The sequence below is a fragment of the Suillus fuscotomentosus genome, assembly GCF_016647785.1.
Source record: "Suillus fuscotomentosus strain FC203 chromosome Unknown F5891scaffold_17, whole genome shotgun sequence".
Classification (NCBI taxonomy): domain Eukaryota; kingdom Fungi; phylum Basidiomycota; class Agaricomycetes; order Boletales; family Suillaceae; genus Suillus; species Suillus fuscotomentosus.
Genome location: NW_024539529.1, coordinates 335,807 through 354,820, shown reverse-complemented (window position 1 = coordinate 354,820; position 19,014 = coordinate 335,807). Strand labels below are relative to the sequence as shown.

Here is a 19,014-nt window from a genome sequence, read left to right as displayed (position 1 = left end):
CCGAAGTTAAGGGAGCATTCCAAAATTTACTTCAACAAGTGGACATTCCACAGATTCAAATCTCGCCCTACAACTCACAAGCAAATGGGGTAGTTGAACGTGGACACTTTAATATCAGAGAAGCAATAGTAAAAAGTTGTGAAAAGCACATCTCACGATGGCCTGAGAAGGTTCCTCAGGCACTCTTTGCCGAAAACATTACCACAAGCCGTGCAACTGGATTCTCACCTTTCTACCTATTACATGGAGTCCATCCTGTTCTACCTTTTGACCTTAGTGAAGCAACATTCCTTGTTGATGGATTTCACGAGAATATGAATCCTGTTGATTTCCTCACATTACGAATACGCCAAATCGAAAGACGTCCTGAAGACTTGAGACGTGCCGCTAAAACATTAAAGAAGGCCAGATTTAAGTCCAAGCTTCAGTTTGAACAGAAATATCATCTGAGGATGCACAGAAAATCATTTGCACCAGGTGATCTTGTGCTAGTCCGAAATACTCAAGTTGAGAAAGAACTGAATCGCAAAACAAAACCACGATACTTAGGACCCTTTGTTGTTGAGAGACAAACCAAAGGTGGATCCTACATTCTAAAAGAAATGAATGGAACTCTGTCTAGACGTGGTGTAGCCTCCTTTAGACTAATTCCATATATAAGCCGAAACGATCCTACTCTGCAAACAATTGCAGATACTCTTGACAATGATCAATACTATGAGGAAAATTCATCAGGATCAGATTCAGATACTTCTTTCCTCTCAGAGGACAAATAACAAAACACATCACATCATGAATGGAAAAGACTCCACTATAGAGAAGCGAATTCAACAAAACATTGCAAGTTTTTTTGACATCTTGTTAGAGGATTGCAATAAACTTCACGAAGACTTTATTTTTCAAGATATCAGAACCCATTACAATCAAATGATATACTTCTGGGATCATAATTACCAGGAAGCATTATCACAAATATGTCCTACATGTGCAGTATACTTCGAAATTTTCAGACTCCTAGATGAATGTCACCATCTTGTCAACCCAGAAAACAGATGGAGGAGTTAACAACATCACAATTAACAAAATGTCATGACCTACCCTTCAACTAGGGACAGTTGCGATTTTTTGTCCGGGGTGGATGTCATGCATGGTATGTGATTCATACCATGTCAGATATATATAGAGAGTGATAAGGAAGATATGAGAGACTGTCTAGCCCTTTGTCACTAAGTTACCTCTCTATTTTTCCTTTATTTCATTGTCTTGTATTTTATTTCTCACTTTACAGGCTTATTTTACCTTGTATTTGTATCAAGCATGTGACCTTCTGTTTATTTCTCATTGTTTATTTTTATTTGGCTTCTTTCAGCCACCAAGTTTTGTATCTCTATTTATTTCTGACTGTTTATTTGTATTTGGCTTCTTTCAGCCACCAGCTTTTATTTGTCATCACATCATGTGACTGGGAAATATTCTGGTTTGTAACATTATTTAAGCTGACTCAGCATGTTTAGTCATGATTGGCCATGCTTTGTAATAACATTTAACATGACTCAACATGTTTAGTCATGGTTTGTCATGGTTTCTAATTTCTTTGTAAGATTACACTGTATTTGTAATGTACTTAGTAATAAGCTGATTCATCACCTGGTTTGTAAGCCACATTCTTACCAATCCATCTGATTAATCATGCTTAGTAAGGGGGTTCCCAAAAGGTATAAAAGGACCCCATTTTCACCCATGAAATACAATCCTCCCACTTGACTCTTATCTCAAACCGTGTGAGACCACTAAGACTTAAAGTGCAGGCCAATATAAGTGCCTTGAGGTAATCTAAGATATCATTATCTATTCTAAAGTTATATACTACCTTACAGGGGTCGACTATATAACTTTCATTATCGTTATTCTACTCTAGGTTATATACTACCTTACAGGGGTTGACTATATAACCATTGAACAGCTCTCATTCTAAGCTTTACGTGTATTCATAAGACTCTCCCTTTCAACGGAAAGTGAGACACATCTAAGGACGACAAAGTTGAAACAGACTTTCATAGGTTGAAACACGACCTACTAGGCTGAAACAAACCTAACGAATTTATCCAGAACACAGAACATTCCACAACAACTTCGTATAAGACTACACAAGAAGAGGACAACAAACTAAATCCTCCCAAGAACTCACCACGTTACCTCCCACGAAGTAGAAAAGTCGGAGACCGTGGACTTAAGGACTGGCAAGAAGTCTTCACCGTGTATAATTGTGTTGTCATTATACACAACTTTCATATAAGACCCTTAAGTAACAAGACAGCGTGCTGGGAAATTTTACTGGATACAGAATTTCTTTATGCGTATTGACACGGAATTGTTACGAAATGTGCCGACGGAGTAATGCGAAGAGTATATCCTCGGATATTCACCTATTCAGCGGACTATCCAGAGAAGTGCATTTTCTGTTATGCTCGTTAAAAATATGTGATAGCTCATACATTTCCAGGGCTTTAATCACAACAATCAAGGACATGGGCTCATGCCCATGCCCTCGCTGCCTCATGCCGAAAGGCTTATTTAGTTACCTTGGACTCGCGAAGGACATGAAATCCCGCATAACCAACCTCCGAGTCTATGTAATGGCTAAGGTCGTCAAGGCTGGTGAGTTCATCTATGCATTAGGAAATACGGTCGATGGTGCAAAGGTCAAAGACACCCTTGGAGAAAGGTCGTGGGTACCTATCCTGGTAAGTACAACCTGTTGAATATGATCTGCTAAAACTATTCCGAGCAGAATCAATTCATCATGAAGCTGAGCGCACTAGGCCTTGACCCATTTCGCATGCTCGTCGTCGACCTGATGCATGAGTGCGAATTGGGTACCAGGAAGGTGCTCTTTACACACCTAATAAGGCTTCTTTATGCCCTCCCTGAGGGTATTCGACTTGTCGCGACCCTCGACGAAAGGTATATGGAGTTCAATATAGATTATCATCACACGCTAACGAGTTTCATACTTCTCGATCCTATGTTAGATTTCGCCAAGTCCCAACATACGGCAGCGGTGTGATTCGCAAATTTGCAAACAATACTTCTGAGATGAAGAAATTGGCAGCCTGTGATTTTGAAGACATCTTACAGGTCAATTTGCATCAAATTTTTATGTAGGCTTGTTGACATTCCCTACAGTGCGCTATCCCAGTTTTTGAGGGACTTTTCCCTCCCGACCACGACGCAACCGTGCAGTCTCTGCTATATCGGTTTGCAGAGTGGCATGCTCTTGCTAAACTTAGACTTCACTCGGAATCTACCTTGGCTTTTCTGCAAGAAACGTTCAACAAACTCTCCCAGAAGTTGCAAAAGTTTCGGACCGATACTTGCGCTGCCTTTGATACTCAGGAGTTACCAAAAGAGAAAGCAGCTCATCAAAGAAGGGTTGCTCAGCGTTCTGAAAGTCACGATGTCTCCCCAGAATCCGCAGGGCCCAGGGTAAAAAAGTTCAATTTGAATACTTATAAGTTTCACGCCATGGGAGACTATGTGGGGAGTATTAGGTTTTTTGGGACCACTGATTCATTTACTACACAGATTGTGCGTATCAACAATATTTCTTCTATTATACATCTGAAACCTTCGTACAGGGCAAGCTTACACACTGAGCCCTTAAGGCATTCTACCCACTGACCAACAAACTAGACACTCCAGCACAGCTAAGTAAACAAGAACGCAGGCGCCGTGTACTTCGACGGGTGGCAGAGGCGTCGGGCATATCCCCATCCATCAGTCAATCACCGGTTGATTCCTCCTCCCCCGGCAAGCATCATCATATTGCATGCTGTCGGAACAATCCAGTCGCTCTATTCACGCTCCTCCGAGAGCATGATGATGACCCAGCTCTCAAGGTAGAAGTGGAGTCATGATATTTTAAACACATACTTATGAAGGTTTCCAGAGATTCATACCGAAAATAAAGGACCATGTCCTTTACAGGCTGTGCAAGTTAGACATCAGCTTTTGCGACCATAACTTCACAGATGAAGAGCATAACTCAGTAATCATTCCTAACGACACTATCTACTCCGTCCACACCATGCAAGTACATTACACCATGTATGACATGAGGTGTGAGTATGACACCATCAACCCTGGGACACATCCCAACGTCATGGTGCTTTCAGGCGAGACAACACCAACGCACCCATATTGGTATGCTCGTGTTTTAGGTATTTTTCATATGGAAACCTGGCTCAATGATGGGGGCAAACCTGTGAAGCAGCAGCTCGAGGTTCTGTGGGTCAGATGGCTGGCCCCTGTACGAAACCATAAATCCGGCACAAAACACGCATGTCTTCCCAAGGTTGCCTTTGTGGATGGGTTGGACCCAGATGCATTCGGTTTTCTTGATCCAGGGCAGGTGATTCGAGGTGCGCATTTGATTCCTGCCTTTGCTTCAGGTCGTGGTGTCAGCTCTCTTCGCCACGGACGATCGTTGGCGTGTCCTGAAGGGGAGTTAGATGATTGGGAAGTTTTCTGTGTTAGCACGTGAGCAAATACATCTACTCCTGTGATCCATTGATTCTTAATCTTTGGGACAGATTTGTAGATCGGGATATGTTTATGCAGTATACTCACCTTGGTGTTGGCCATCCGGCCGTGCTGCGCAACATGGTCAAAGATTGTCTCGAGTTTGAGTCACGAGGTGCTACCAACAGCAACGAAGCAGATAGGGACCACAAAAGTAACAGTGACGAAGAAGGTTACGCAGGATACGGCGATACAGAAGAGGAGAGTGATGAAGAGATTAGTGACGACGAAATGGAAGACGGAGACTCAGACGATGGCAAAGGGGATGTGGACGATGATGATAATGATGACCTATCTTTTTAGATTCCCTACGACAGATTGTGTAACATCTTGTAGTGATGTTAAAACTTAACTAACTTGAAGGATTCATGCAAAGCACTTGTTGTGTTTTCTCATGATTGGTGTTAGAGTTTCCTGGAGGTAAAGCTTCTGAATAGGCTTTCTTTCATTTAGAACTTCTTTGTAGTGACTGGCCAGATCTGACAACCAATCACAGAGTGGCCCCGTATCAGGTATACTAGCCAAACTTCTACAATCACGCCATCTCAAGTCATGCAAATGAAGTTACTCGTTTTTCAACCCTGTGTCTCCTACATCATTTTTCATGTTAGGCGTTGATGAACCTGGAGGAAGGCCTTAGGACTGCGGCAATTTTGACAATGAAACCAGAGGGCATCGACTTGACCAAGGTAAGTGCCCACATGATGAAGATCTGGCCCTTCTTCCTCACTGATTTTTCATTCATCTATACAAGCATTTTTTCGCAGTGTTCACTTGATGAGAAGATTCGTAACTTGCGTACTGAGGCTCACGGGTGATACATAGTACAACTCATGAAGGAACCAGTACTTGGACCAAGACTGGTCGGCTCTTCTGTTGACTGTACCCTGATTTTAGCATTGATGTCTGCTTACAGACACCTGTTTTCACTATACAGCTTGAATCAGTGCCAGGTGCCAGGTGACAGGAATCCTTGATTCATCTCCTCTGGAAATCCTGCATTGCGCTTGTTCAGATTCGGGTCTGTTGCAGCTGACGTATGTCTTTCGATTTTGAACGTACTCGATCCCTTTGCTGAAATCCTACCATCAGACACAGTACAGCTGCATCTTTGGTTCAATACTCCATGTTCAAATTCGTGATTCTGGTATTCCATTATCAGATGACTCTATGATGGGCTCCTTTCATACTCAGTCCCAGAACACTTGCTGAGCACTTTGGGCGTTACACGCACCATGTGATATAATCCTTCTGTATGCAAACTAAATCAAGACCAACATGTGTGATCTCACTAACTTAACATCTAGCCCAATAGTTCTATCAGATTGGCGATTGACGTGTTCAGAATGTTTATCGCACTGCTTGCAGCCTTGCACTCGCACTAGCAGCACGAGTGGCGTTGTGCGGAATAGCTCACCTTCAATTGGATCTGGAAGTTTTGTCTCAGATAACTGCAGAGGCCAGAAAAAGGTGAAAAAATTGGCCCTAAGTGATCTGCCCCAGGATGAACGTCCGGCCGTCAAATGGGTGCAGAAGCGCTTGGTGATGGATCTGTTAATGACAGTTGTTTGGCCGCACAACGAAACGGACGAATGCAGGGACGCCTACCTCAATGAAGTTTTGAATCAAGCCAATTCGATGTTTGGGACTAGTATGTACCCCGCCATTATACTGTATCACCAGCTACTAATGCAACGAACATGGAAGTATGAAGCGCAAAGGAAGAAGCAAAGAGAGCGACTGAAGCTAGCCGATGATAGAGAGCTGATACTCAGGAAGTCAAGAGGGTGAAGGCTATCATTGCTGACCTCGAGGCTGAGCTGCAGGCAGAGAGGACGCGTCTCAGACAGATGTCCTTGGAGAAGAACCACGTCCAGCGTGAGAAGAGTGCTGTGGCTCGTCAACTACAACGAACTGAGGCGGTATGTCCCTTGACTATAACCAGAAGCATTTTAACCCATAAGTTATCAGGATATTGATGATGTCAAGAGACAGCTCCAGAAAGCCAAGCACGAAAATAATGAACTAGAGACCGAATTGCGAAGTGCGTACAGTGCCATCTCTAAATTATCACTCCTGATTGGCAAGTACAGTCAACGCAACCATCGAACAGCAAGCTCGTCTCCTAGAAGGCAAAGTCAATGAAAATGCAGAGACAATCGATCAGCTGTGGCAAGAGCGGTCTCTTCTTGCAAAGGACCACAAGGAGCTTCAGCGACAGTTCACTGAAGTATCAGAAGTGAGTGTTTCTTTCTGTAACAATATTGGATTGTGCCGACACTTGAACAGTGAGTCAACAAGCTTTGCAATGACTATGCAAGGTCACAGTCATCACACGACAACCGCCGTCATCAACTCGATTCGCATCTCGGTGAAATTGATGACCTCAGGCATGCGCTCTCCAATCAAGCCGACGAATTACAGCGTAGCGAGGAGGAGAAAAACTGCATGGCCATTGAGAAGACCGATGTTGCACGCACTGTTGCAGCCCTTGAATCCGACCTTAGACGTGTCAAGCGAGATGCCGAGGCATTTGGACGTGATCTTAAAACTCTGCGAACAGAGAAAGAGAAGCTGCAGGAAAAACACAGGAATGAATTGACGAAAGCTGAGCGAGCCAAAAAGCAGGTACTCAGATATGTCTCCTGAATGAGCAGCTCAATGGCCAGCATACGAAGCTAAAGACAGCCCAGGAGAAGTTCAAGATCAAGGATTATGGATTTGCTACATGGGTGACAACTGTCGTACTTTCGTGCTGTATCTTGATGCTGAACAAAAAAATTAGCGATGGCTACCAGCTCGTTGAGCTGAAAAAACAGCACAAGGAGGAGTGCAAAGGCCTTGTCATCCAGATTCGGTACCTCAAGGCAAAGTTTACCTGCGAGTCTACCTTGCGAGATGAGCTCGTATACCAGAAACATTATCTTCTTGTTCTCCTCTCGAACTTTGAAGCCAGGTACGGGCATTTTCTCTATCATTATGCTGTACATTTATCTTCTTCGACAGTGAGAAGCGTATACTGGCCTGTATATCCTGGATAGGATATCTCAAACCGAAAAACCCACCAGCAATTATGAAGAAGACACACTCGATAAAGAGCGTTGTGCTTAGTGTCGTATTTATATGGTGTGTGAGGTATGTACCCAGTCATTGATCCCAAGTTTCCGTCTTGATTGATGTCTTTTCAGGCAAGTTAGTGAGGCTTGGAGAGAAGCAAGTTCAAAAAAACAAGCGATTTCCACCGCGCTACAAGAAGTCCATCGTCGAAGAGTCATTGCAGTTACCTCAATGTTCGCTTGAAAAATATCGTACAGTTTGCATCGGAAATTCATTGTAAGTACATCTCATATCGCCAATCTATCCAGCTGCTAAATCTTTCGATCTCCTAGACTCTTCAACGATCTCTTCGTCCAGTCTGAAAATTCGTAAGTCAATTCGGATTTTATTTATTTTGAAAACAGCTTACCTGTAAGTACTTAATGCGCACGAGCCCTGAGGCCTAGAATATACTCCAGCTTGGTCATCTCCATTTCGAACATCCGGCGCTCCCTTGCCACCCATAGGACCATCATCGCCCGTATGTCATCTGGCCAGACCAGTGGTAACGGATAGGGAGGAAACGGCAATCCTGGATAATAAACTTGCTGGCGCACGCGACCTCGCACGGCAGCCCAAACGATGTACATCGATTCCTAAACGATGTCACTATGGTAGCTTCAAAATGAATAGATCACTTACCTGTTGCCTTTCCATCAATGTGAAACTAACCTCCCGAGGCCTTGGCGCATGTTGGAGAAGGTATCTTGGAATCTGTTGGTTATCGATTAGTATTGGTGAGTAGCCGATGTCAGACAATCATCGACGCACCTCATGATTGTGATTTCCGGCTCCATTAGCATTGTTGTTATCGTTCATAGTAGTACTAGAGAGAGTTTTTATATGAAAGATTGAATCGAATGCGAATGAATACATACTTTCATTGTGGAATGATTCTGTCCAGGAGGACCGTCCCAATTTGGATAGCGATATATTTAAACTGTCTCCGGCATTTTCCGGATGATTCAGGTTCATACGAGGAGGGCATGGCTGGTCTCTGTGAAGTCTGCGCAGACTCCGCCTCAAAGTCTAGGGGACACGTCTGGGCAAAGTCTGGAACACATCTGGGTGTGTTTTGCCGGCAGGTTCCGGGTTATCTGTTCTGACATCATCACGCATCAGTAGGTGCAATTAACAACAAGTCCGGTTGATGACATCTGCAGAATGGCACCTGGAATATTTGGCAGCGGTGGAGCTGCAGTCAATGATATGTTGTCTGTGGGCATGGTGGGCAACGTGGCAGGGAGAAGATGATGAGTCTGTGACTTGTTTGTATAGACCTCATGCAGACTGACCAAATCCCGCACTTTCTGCATATGAGACGGATTAGCGAACAAGTCCCTCAAGCAGAAGGTATAGTCCTCCATAGCATGGAAGAAAGAGGAAAGATCATTTGGGTCTGGCGCCACCCCTGGTCGTAAGGTTTGACCTAATAATGTGGTTGCCGCCACGAATCCATTGACACTTTTCATGGTTGTTGCCACTTGGCCTATTTGACCTCATTTGACCTCCCATCTGGCTCCTGCCAGTTCTCTTACCCGCAGCTTGCTTACAAACCCATTAAATAGATGTATACCGTTTGCGAACCTGTTTATTCATGAATATTAGTTCTGCTACCCACAGCTTGCTTACAAACCCATTAAATGTGTATACCATTTTCAAACCCGTTAATTCATGAATATTAAATCGCCACAATACAAGATATATTCAATATCAAAAAAGGTAATGAAGAGCACAAATCAGTCTACATCATCTACCTTGTCCTCGTCCTCGTCCTCTGCTCCATCCGCCTGTATTGAAAACGGCTCATTGTCAGTGTTCGAATCTTGTACACCACCACCGAACATGCGTGAAAATTTGCGACTTTGGTTAAATGCGGATTGAGCCTCCCATAGAGCAGTGAAGCGGGAGAGCAGTGCACGCTGAATTGCGGACTGACGATATGCATATGCACGTGCACCCTCAACAATACCTTTGTCATGATGGTCTAGCTCTGCACGTGCTTCCCACCATTGTGCTCGCCAGTCTAAATACTGGCGAACTTGTCGCATTTCTTCCTTGAGTAACAGAACCTCTTCTGACCACCTCAAGGAGCGAGCACGTGCTTTTGCCCACTCAACACGCACGGCTAAAAAAAAAATTAAATAAACCACATGGAAGGATATTACACATACCATCGTTCAGCAATGCATCAGAGTTATCACCGAGCACACCTCTGGTGGTCCAAATCCATAAGGTCACATGAAATCCTTCGCCCAGGCCATTTTGCATATCTTGCTCTCGCCTAATTGTACGTGACGATGGCTCTTCCTCCAGTGGATCGTGAGGGCCTACGATATGTCTAGGTAAGAGCAGTTGGAGCTCGGTTACCCAGTCTCCCTCACCAATGAGAGTGAGCAGCGCCTTTCGCGACTTCGTATACTTGATTCCTGCCAGTCAGACTTTGTCGTCAATACAGTCGATAAGCGCACATGCTCGAGTATTAGCCCGTTGACCGCGGATGTCTAAATTCCGTCGTTTGACAAAGTGAGTTTTGGTGCGTAGGAGGTTTCGCATCTTGTCAAGGGCGTCTCTGCATTGTCCTTTGCGAAGCTCTGACTCGATGATTTCAATGTCGTACCTGCACATTGAAGATCTAGACTGAGCGTTCAATGCAGATGGCAACCACAGCTCAACGTCCTCTGGATGGGGGGATTGATCGACACTATGCTGCTCGACCCACTCATTGATCCCCAGCATGTAAACGTTTTGGATCTTGCGGAAGCGGCAAATTTGCCTGTGCAAGCCTGCACGACGGTGGTGTAAATCACTCTCTTGGTCAGAGCTCAAGGATGAAGTCCGTTCTGCATCATTTTTCACGTGCCGTCTAGATAATTTGGTGAGACATTGGGAAAACACGGTAAATATGTACTAACTGTGTGTCCTCAATTGAAAACCCAAGATGTATGAAAGCGCTTGGTGATGTCTCATGTGGGAGGACTCTGCCAGACACAATAGCATCTTTCTCTTCTTCTGCCATCGCAGCGTGCATTTGAGCCTCTGTTAGATCTGTAATACATTCAGTGATACTTGATAGGCAGATTACAAAATCAGTCTTACTGGTGTTCAGAACGAGATAAGGATTACTTTGTGCCTTATCAGACTCCCATGCTAATATCATGGCAAGCCACTCATCATGTTGGGGAGCATCAATTGCGGCATCGAACTCAGCAAACATTTCTCTCTGCCGTCTGTTCTCTTTGAGGGCAAGCAGCAGCTTCTTACGAAGAGAAAGACCTAATATGAAGTTAGTTGAATGCCAGCTAGGGCGACTGAGGACTTACCAAGACCAGTAAGTTTACGCCAATTGTGATGCCTGAAGTGATCGTCGAGTGTATCGTGCCGTGAACACGGTCCCATCTCTTTCGTACTATTTGCCACACAATTCATCTCAGCCCAATTTCGTTCAATTCCTTCACCGTCCGTGCGGCCCACTCCTGGCATTAGATTGAGTGAATGGGGGGTCGAACATTTCTCCTCGTGTGCCGGTGCATGAAACTTTGGGACAGCAAATAGGAATGCAGCAACGGCAGTAACCACGGGTATTTGAATGTCCTCCGGAAGTGCCAACATACGTTTCAAGAGATTCAACTTCCATTGGCATGCGATATCGTAAGATATGACCACTGAAAGAAGTAACAGCGGCGTAATTGTCGAGAAAAAAATGTAATCCATATTTGCATATCTATTTGATGACATGAGTTCAACCAATGTGTGAAATAAATCAATCGCCTACCGTTCGCCCTTCTGCAAGTCTCCAACGCCAACAGGTCGAACAAATTCGTGACGTGCACACAGGCAAAGCCCAACACCAGTGGCCCGAAGACCGTTGGAAAACTTGGTTTCAGCGTGCGCCAGTGTCTTGAAACCGCTACATGAACTTATCTGTTTAAGATGTCAGACACTGATGACTACTAAGGAAGATTATCTTACATCGTTCTGGCTAGCATTATTTAAAATATGTGCCCTGTAAGGCTCATTGGGCACGAAGTATGCGAGACCAGTATGCAACCCAGGATCGCCAGCTTTGGATGACCGCAAACGGTTCTTGAGGCGAAAATTGGCATCTAGAGCTAGGAATATAGCATACAGGAACCTTGTTTGCCAATGTCAGTAGATGGAAAGAGACACGCGAACAACTTGAACTCACTTTAGGGAGACGTCTATCTGTTCCCAGTCTCCTGGTAAATTGATTCCAGGGTGCGGACAGGCAGGACACTGTACTGCAAGCGCGCCTGGTTCCGTTGAAGCAATTCCTCCTCCAACATTTCCTCGACCCGCTTGCTTCATCATTCTAATATGCCTGAACTGTCGGATTGTCCTCATGAAGGCCCTGTATTGGCTCTAAGTCATGTTAGTACTTTAGTTGAGAGTTGAACAACAGAGTACATAAGGGACTCACATTGGGAATATTCAATCCCACGTTGTCTGTCAAACGCTCAAGCGTCATATAAAATTCATGCCCCGAGACCTTGCTTGACCATGTCATAACAAGAAAATATTCGAGTACACGCCTTGTGCATGCGGTTTGTGGGAAATGGATTGTCGCAGGGTACCAGTCACAACGAAGCAGCTGTTGACGATGGGAAACACATTGGTCACAGCCACAGAAATCAACGTTGACGTGATGGATTCCGTTCACATGTATAACTATGAAATCCACGTGTCCACGCTCAGGACACACACATTTCAAATCACTGTGCCCCAGTTGCACTCTCAATCCTATCTCTTTTAAGCTGCTTTGTTCAAATGATGACCCATTCCATTTCTGAAACATAGTAAGTAAGAACAACATGACATTTAGCTGCACGCACTCACGAACCTTGATAACATGCAAAGGCAATTGTCGATGTGACGCTGCGCAACATGCTGCGCACGTCATTTCCAAGCCGAAGCAGTCCTCACACCGGTAAAGTCGCTCTTTCAGACCATTTGCATCTGATTCACCACAGGAGCATAATTCATTTGCAGCACTACCGCGACCTTCTAGACGCAAGTCCTCAAGGAGGTACTCCTCGCGATAGCCGCTTCTGGACTCATAACCCATCCATTCGCGTAATGGCGCATCCTGCATTGAAAGGTGAATTCCTGTATACTCCACTATACATAATATAGCTTACTGATGATGGGTAACGCTTGGCAGGAGTCTGTACTATGGAATCCAAATGGACAAAGCTGTCATCGTCGACATAATACTCGTCCCCAATATCACCTAAACTAAGATCAAGGTTCGTCTCCCATTGATTCATCGGCTGTTCTGTGGTCATTTTCCCAATCTTCTTCGGCGAACACGTTGTAATGGTTAGTCTTCGACAGTCGGAAGTTAATGAAACCATACGTGATTGTGACATCCCAATGTCAACTTCGCTATCAGAGTCATTGTGGTAAGCAATATACTTTCGCTTTTTACCATTATGAATACGAATTGAGGCTGAAAAAAATCAACATACCAGGAGGGCAATGCCATTCTTTTGCAAGAAGGTTTCCTGCCGAGTGAGATCCTCCACTCGGCAAATATCAAGTTACTTTGGCAATCAAGTAGCTTTCTTCGGTATGTCTCATCTTTGATTTGGGTCTATCCGTTCATAACTGATACCTTATAAGATACTCCCCCTCTATTCCATTTGCCCCTTACCCTACCACAATGAACAACCACACCACTTCCTCTGTACCAGTTGTCGAGTACACCTGCGGTCACACCAAGGTTGCTGTGGACGAATATTATCCTTGTGGTGCTTGTATTGGCCGTGTTCTAATGCCGGCGTGCTGCGGTAAGTAGTGTAATCTCAAAATGTTACAACTCTTCACTGAATGGTTAGAAAATAGTTGATCTTATTGCCGGTGCAACTGTCGCCCTGTTTCGTCGTCCTGAGCATGCAAAGGATTTTCATAGTGTTGTTCGAGATGTCATGCGTGACATCTATCTTGCAGATGTCATCAAGAATGGAGAAGAGGCCGATGGAGAGCATGCAGAGCAGCAAGACGAGGCTGGACAAGACGGCGAGGTTGTATGCCCCCCGAATTCCTCGCCCTCGCCCTTACCCTCGCCCTCGCCCTCACCCTTGGATTCCGGTTGTATGCCAACATATTGCAGTAAGTTCGTTCACCGTATCATTGCGACTCCCTCTGAACAGTCACCGAACAGTTGACCTCATAGCTAATAAAGTTGTTGGATTTCTTTATCGTCCCGAGTACCTGGAACGCCTTCGTTGTGTTATCCGTGATGTAGTTTTTGAGCTCCACAACGCAGAAAAGAATGGAGTAGATACCAAACCGTAACTTACATATGACTCTCCGAAGTTCTTGTCTTAGCCAATCTAGCGCATTGAATATGTACAACGAAATGTATGATTGAATATGTGACTGAATTGCGCCTAGACAAGGATCGATCGATCAATATCAGTTTTATATGGGTGCATTTAGGTCCAACTGCTCTGCAATACACCGGAATCTATTGGCCGCTGGACCATAATCAATAGTCATGAGACCTATTGATAACAGACGTTCGATCACTCAGCTAACAGTTATCTTGACCTTTCAACATATAACTAACCAGTACGAGCCTAATAATATATCGGAATCTCACTGATTTGATGTGCATAGTTGGACCTAATGATATATGCACATCAAATCAGTGTGTACAATCCATTAGGCCGCTGGACCATAATCAACAATGTCATTGATACATGCCGCTGGTAACAAATTTCTAATCACCGAGTGAACTGACATTCCGGACCTCTGCAGTCTCGAATACTTTCCTGGTATTCGGAGGATTAGGTGGGCTTGTATAGACTAACTAGCACTGATTTGACACTTAGATCTCACTGCTCCGTACTACGGGTTCTCACCATTCAATGACCATAATCGCAACGATGGACATTGTATTGCTTTTATTGGCCAACAGAACTCTCCCCCCCAATTCGCACAGGTAGAAAATTTTACTTCTTATACTGCTTAGGTTACTCATGGCTCGTCCAGCTGTACACACCACCCCAGAAGCAAAGCTGCACGCTGCACGCACAAAACGACTAAAGTACTATCACAGGTGAGTTTTTATTATCTGATCGTAAAATCGTTAGCTGAGTAAAAATCATAATACAGCCATAAGGATATTATCAACACTAAACGGCGCCTTCAATCTCGTACGCCAACGACACACAAAAGATCTTCCGCCTCCAAGCCAGAGATGGACCATCGTCCAACCTCATCCTCATCCTCAGCTCGTGATCTGTCTCCTGCACCGTAAGTTTTGATACCTTTCAATGAAGATTTGGCAGCAGCTGAGTGTAACAATAGCACCACTTTAGCTGAATGCCTGGAGATTGTCCGAGATGCCAAGGATGAGCTAATCGGTCTCGCCGTGTTACCTGGCCCTTATGCATACATCGAGCATATTCTTGCGAAGTATGTCACAACAATACCTCGTGAATGCTTCAATATCGAAACTGTCGACCGCAGCGACCCAGGTGATCCTTCCGTAATCGACGACGCCATCCTGAAGGTCCAAGGTATTTATGAGAAGGTGTTCCTTGGTCAAGATTCAATTTTAGATATGTGTGGAGTATGTGACGAGTGGAGGGCTGCAGATGAAGTCTGCCAGGCAATTTGTCGTGTAATTACATACCTGGAGGATGTCTCATGGAATGTCAGCCAGGGTAGCACTCATCTTGCAATCGCGCATGTAGGTCAAACGTTAAAGTATCAGAAGGATAGACACATTGACATGTACGCGTAACATAACAATTCATGCTACACACTTTGAGGTGAATCGAGCGATTGAGCGAGTCATAGCAAAGAACTTATATTGAAATTACTAACGATCAAGACAAAGTAACACTAGGTGTGATGTAATGCGTTATGGACAGAAGGGCGAGCAGCGCGATGACAAGACAACGAAACAAACATGGCAGTATTCGGTACGATTTGATGCAGCATGGGTAAGAAGGCTGGATAGCACGACAACAAGACAATGAGATGTCAAAAACAGCGTAAAACAAATCACCGGCGAGTGCAGAGCTTCTTCATGATCTGGCCACTGTTATCTGCCGGCGCCCGCTTCCGGGGAACACTGAAGGTGACATGGATGGATCAGCTAACAAAAAGATCAACGGAGGTTTGAATTGCTCACCTCTTCTTCGTGGTCTGGCCACTATCATCTGCCGGCGCCCGCTTCCTGGGGACACTGAAGGTGACATGGATGGGTTAGCCAACAAAAAGATCAATGAAGGCTCGAATTGCTCACCTCTTCTGAGACTTAGAAGCACGAAACGCAATAACACGACTCATCACCCAGTGAACATCAGCAACGGCGATAGCCCACGCTGCATGTTTCCAACCTTGGCTGTCATTGGCCAATGCCCACCAGTAAATAGTTGCGAGAATACTGAGGAATCCGTTCTTGCCGGGCTTAGATAGAGCATCCCAGTCACCGTCTTGACGGTCGAGTTCGTCGGGATTTGAGAAGTCTGGGGTGCCAATATTCCTCCAGGAAGGCTGGACTGCAGCCCACCAATGCCACCATTGAGTCACATACTTCTCTATATCAGGGATGACAGGGCGTCCCTTGCGTCCGCGTGAGACCCACCAATGGATTTCCTTGGGCCGATTCTCGCTGCTGAGATTAAACATAGGTCCAGATGGACTCTCGAAGTCACTGGTCCGCTCGAGTTCAATGAATTTCACGACCAGTGTGTCGTACAGAGGGGGGAGCAGGGAAGTGTCAGCCGTGAGATACTCAAGGGCAGTATTGACCCAGGAGGGGGAATTGGAAGGGAGGAAAATCGAAGCTTTGAGTTCCGGTGCGGATCCATGGAGTTCGTTGTCTAACGATTGAGCCTCATGGGGCCTCAGCTCGGGTGACGACACCTGCAAAGGAGAGGAGACAGGTGGTAAAGACATATGTTCGGAAAAACTGGGAGTAGAACATGTAAAATGCAAGTCATTCAATCGAAAGTGTTACGTACTGGGCACCATCCTGTATGTCACGTTCATCACACACATTGTCGGACCTAAGAGACTCCTCCACGATGACTCCCTGGGTCTCAAGATTGGAAGCTGTTCACAAGCAGGAGTGAGTCATTACATTCAAGGAGAAAAAACACCCTACCTGGCTTATCATGCACGCCAGCCGGAGAAGAAATGATAGGCTCATCAGCCGGAGAAGTAATGATAGGCTCGTCAGCCGGAGAAGCAATGATAGGATCAGCGGCAGCACTTGGATTGGATGCAGGAATATCAGGGTGTGCTGTAACAGCTGGATGCTGCAATCTGGTCATGCGAGGTTGTGGAGGGATAATGACTGGTCTTTTGGTGGCAGCGTAAGGAAGGGCGTGTTTGACTTTGGTAACAGAGTGGTGGCCGTCATCGTTGCTGGAGCTATCACTGGATGAATTGGAGGAATCATCTGTTTCTCCAGCGGGGGTAGTGTGGCGTTGATTCTTGGCATGGGCCCTCCACTTCTGGCTCTTCTTAGCCACCTTGGTCTGCGAGGAACCATCCACTGCTGACGGTTGTGCTATGGGAGTGGCATCAGGCTCCACGATGGCATTGGAATCAGTTTCAATGGCAGGTAAAATGGGGGTTGTCGATGTGTCGCTGTCATCGTCTAGACTTGCTCCTTCCCTATCCGCTTCAGCTATACACAGTATTAGTTGATGGGTGAGTAGAGTATATTGTACTTACTGTAGCATGTAGCCAAGAACTCTTGAAAAAGACTTGTCGCAATTTTGAACTTGGTCTTGTCAGCCATTTGCCAGTTTTTGGGGTGATCACTGAGATCAACACCCTCATGCATCCTGGATAGCACAATCAATGCATGAGAAGAAAAGTTAAGGGAAGACTGACGTGATAACGCTTAATTGGCCTTTCCTGCGAGGCTCAGGACCGCCAACAAACAAAGTACAGTGCATTCCTGTGATGTCGGATATGCCAGCGAGTATGGGGCCAGCAAATTCTGGGAGTTGATCAAGGGCACCTCAGATGCTTAAAATTGAGCGCAGCATTTTGTAAATATGAAAATAAAAATCACCGTTGACGATCAGCAGGTAGTTTGGAAGCAGGAGCAGCAAGTGCAGCTTTCCAAGCCTCGACATTAGCAATCCCTTCCGATTCTGCCAACTTTTCATATGTCTTGCGAATGTCTTCGTCTAGACTGAGAAAATGTTGTCGCGTCAGTTGATCATAGAACGTAGCCCTTTCCTTGGCCGGCTTCTGAGCGCATTTCCATTTCTCCTCAAATTCTTCTTTTAGATCAGTGTCGAAATGGTCTTTCGACCAGTGCTGGTGGGCTTGCAATGCCCTTGGTTTGTTTTTCACTACCCCGGAGAGTTGCTTGAGTAAGCGGGTCCATGGACCAGTTTCAGTTTTGAGATGACGACCAAGAGGGTTTAACTTTCGAGAGCGGTACTCAAACCAGTTGCGAATAGCCTAACAACACATCGAGTGACAAGCGAGTTTAAGGTTGGAGTAGATGGTACATACCTTGGTCATTGCAGTAACCTTCTGTTTTTTTTGCTCAGACTCCTCATCATTGAGTATCTCCGGGATGATCTGTCACGATGAGTCATACGGTGTTGTTGGTTCTTCGTTAACTTTGAGCTTCCAATGATAATGACGGAAATACTCGTTAATCACTAAGTCGATATAGTCGTTGGCGCGGTGCCTGCTTTCCAAAAGTTCAACCTTATACTTCTCTAACCTACTGGTGAAAAACTCTAGGCAAGTTCCTTTGGCCCATTTTCGCTGCAGCTTTTCAACATATTGGAGGGGATCAAAGTCACTTCTGACCGTTGGGACTGTGTTATTAGTGTCGCTGATAGACATAAACTCACATTAATACTGGCAATGTGAGCCCATACCGCTTACCTCATTAATGCTGTATTGTTTCCACAGAGGCGCACACTGGACGGTATAGTGAGATGAAAATGTACGGTGATGATGTGAGTGGCGCGAGCAGGATTATGTATATTATATTATTGGAATGGAATTATTAATAGTACTGTTCAGACGGAAAACCCTATTCTATGGGTAGTTGAGGTGATGAAAGTTCGAAGTCCAACTGAGCTAAATATGTGTCGTTGAAGTGTAACCTTAATGCTGCAGGTAACCCTAATTTGACCCGTTGAGGTGATGAAAGTTCGAAGTCTGACTGAGCTAAATATGTGTTGTCGAAGTGTAACCCTAATGCTGCAGGTAACCCTAATTTGACCAGAGGTGCCAAATTGGGGTGGTGGCAACAACCATGAAAAGTGTCAATGGATCCGTGGCAACAACCACGTTAGTTTGGCCAAATACTACAAC

At 45.0% G+C, this 19,014-nt stretch overlaps 6 protein-coding genes across 6 annotated transcripts; 3 read left to right on the top strand and 3 right to left on the bottom strand.

Moving 5' to 3' along the window:
- Positions 1–6,281: 6,281 nt before the first annotated feature.
- F5891DRAFT_1216443 (uncharacterized protein) lies at positions 6,282–7,881 on the top strand (the record flags this gene model as incomplete). Its single annotated transcript, XM_041369317.1, has 8 exons — positions 6,282–6,287; positions 6,342–6,503; positions 6,553–6,625; positions 6,675–6,820; positions 6,910–7,209; positions 7,239–7,537; positions 7,588–7,716; positions 7,770–7,881. 8 exons carry the CDS (start codon positions 6,282–6,284, stop codon positions 7,879–7,881), a joined length of 1,227 nt encoding a protein of 408 aa, XP_041227972.1.
- Positions 7,882–8,057: 176 nt separating this feature from the next.
- F5891DRAFT_1186504 (uncharacterized protein) lies at positions 8,058–8,496 on the bottom strand (the record flags this gene model as incomplete). The annotated part of the gene is made up of 3 exons (XM_041366704.1): positions 8,058–8,273; positions 8,320–8,391; positions 8,449–8,496. The coding sequence occupies 3 exons, from the start codon at positions 8,494–8,496 to the stop codon at positions 8,058–8,060; spliced, it is 336 nt and encodes a 111-aa protein (XP_041227971.1).
- Positions 8,497–9,416: 920 nt separating this feature from the next.
- F5891DRAFT_1127683 (uncharacterized protein) lies at positions 9,417–12,790 on the bottom strand (the record flags this gene model as incomplete). The annotated part of the gene is made up of 11 exons (XM_041364201.1): positions 9,417–9,805; positions 9,852–10,098; positions 10,120–10,543; positions 10,593–10,725; positions 10,777–10,953; positions 11,001–11,401; positions 11,453–11,601; positions 11,650–11,812; positions 11,867–12,060; positions 12,119–12,484; positions 12,539–12,790. 11 exons carry the CDS (start codon positions 12,788–12,790, stop codon positions 9,417–9,419), a joined length of 2,895 nt encoding a protein of 964 aa, XP_041227970.1.
- Positions 12,791–13,360: 570 nt separating this feature from the next.
- Positions 13,361–13,995, top strand: F5891DRAFT_1186502 (uncharacterized protein; the record flags this gene model as incomplete). Its single annotated transcript, XM_041366703.1, has 3 exons — positions 13,361–13,487; positions 13,543–13,809; positions 13,862–13,995. The coding sequence occupies 3 exons, from the start codon at positions 13,361–13,363 to the stop codon at positions 13,993–13,995; spliced, it is 528 nt and encodes a 175-aa protein (XP_041227969.1).
- A 394-nt stretch (positions 13,996–14,389) lies between these two features.
- Positions 14,390–15,451, top strand: F5891DRAFT_978709 (uncharacterized protein; the record flags this gene model as incomplete). Its single annotated transcript, XM_041376808.1, has 6 exons — positions 14,390–14,411; positions 14,461–14,493; positions 14,535–14,597; positions 14,695–14,761; positions 14,825–14,958; positions 14,985–15,451. 6 exons carry the CDS (start codon positions 14,390–14,392, stop codon positions 15,449–15,451), a joined length of 786 nt encoding a protein of 261 aa, XP_041227968.1.
- Positions 15,452–15,714: 263 nt separating this feature from the next.
- Positions 15,715–18,537, bottom strand: F5891DRAFT_1186500 (uncharacterized protein; the record flags this gene model as incomplete). Its single annotated transcript, XM_041366702.1, has 10 exons — positions 15,715–15,784; positions 15,845–15,898; positions 15,959–16,627; positions 16,680–16,770; positions 16,823–17,350; positions 17,398–17,510; positions 17,560–17,689; positions 17,751–18,141; positions 18,196–18,264; positions 18,307–18,537. The coding sequence occupies 10 exons, from the start codon at positions 18,535–18,537 to the stop codon at positions 15,715–15,717; spliced, it is 2,346 nt and encodes a 781-aa protein (XP_041227967.1).
- Between the last annotated feature and the right edge of the window lie 477 nt (positions 18,538–19,014).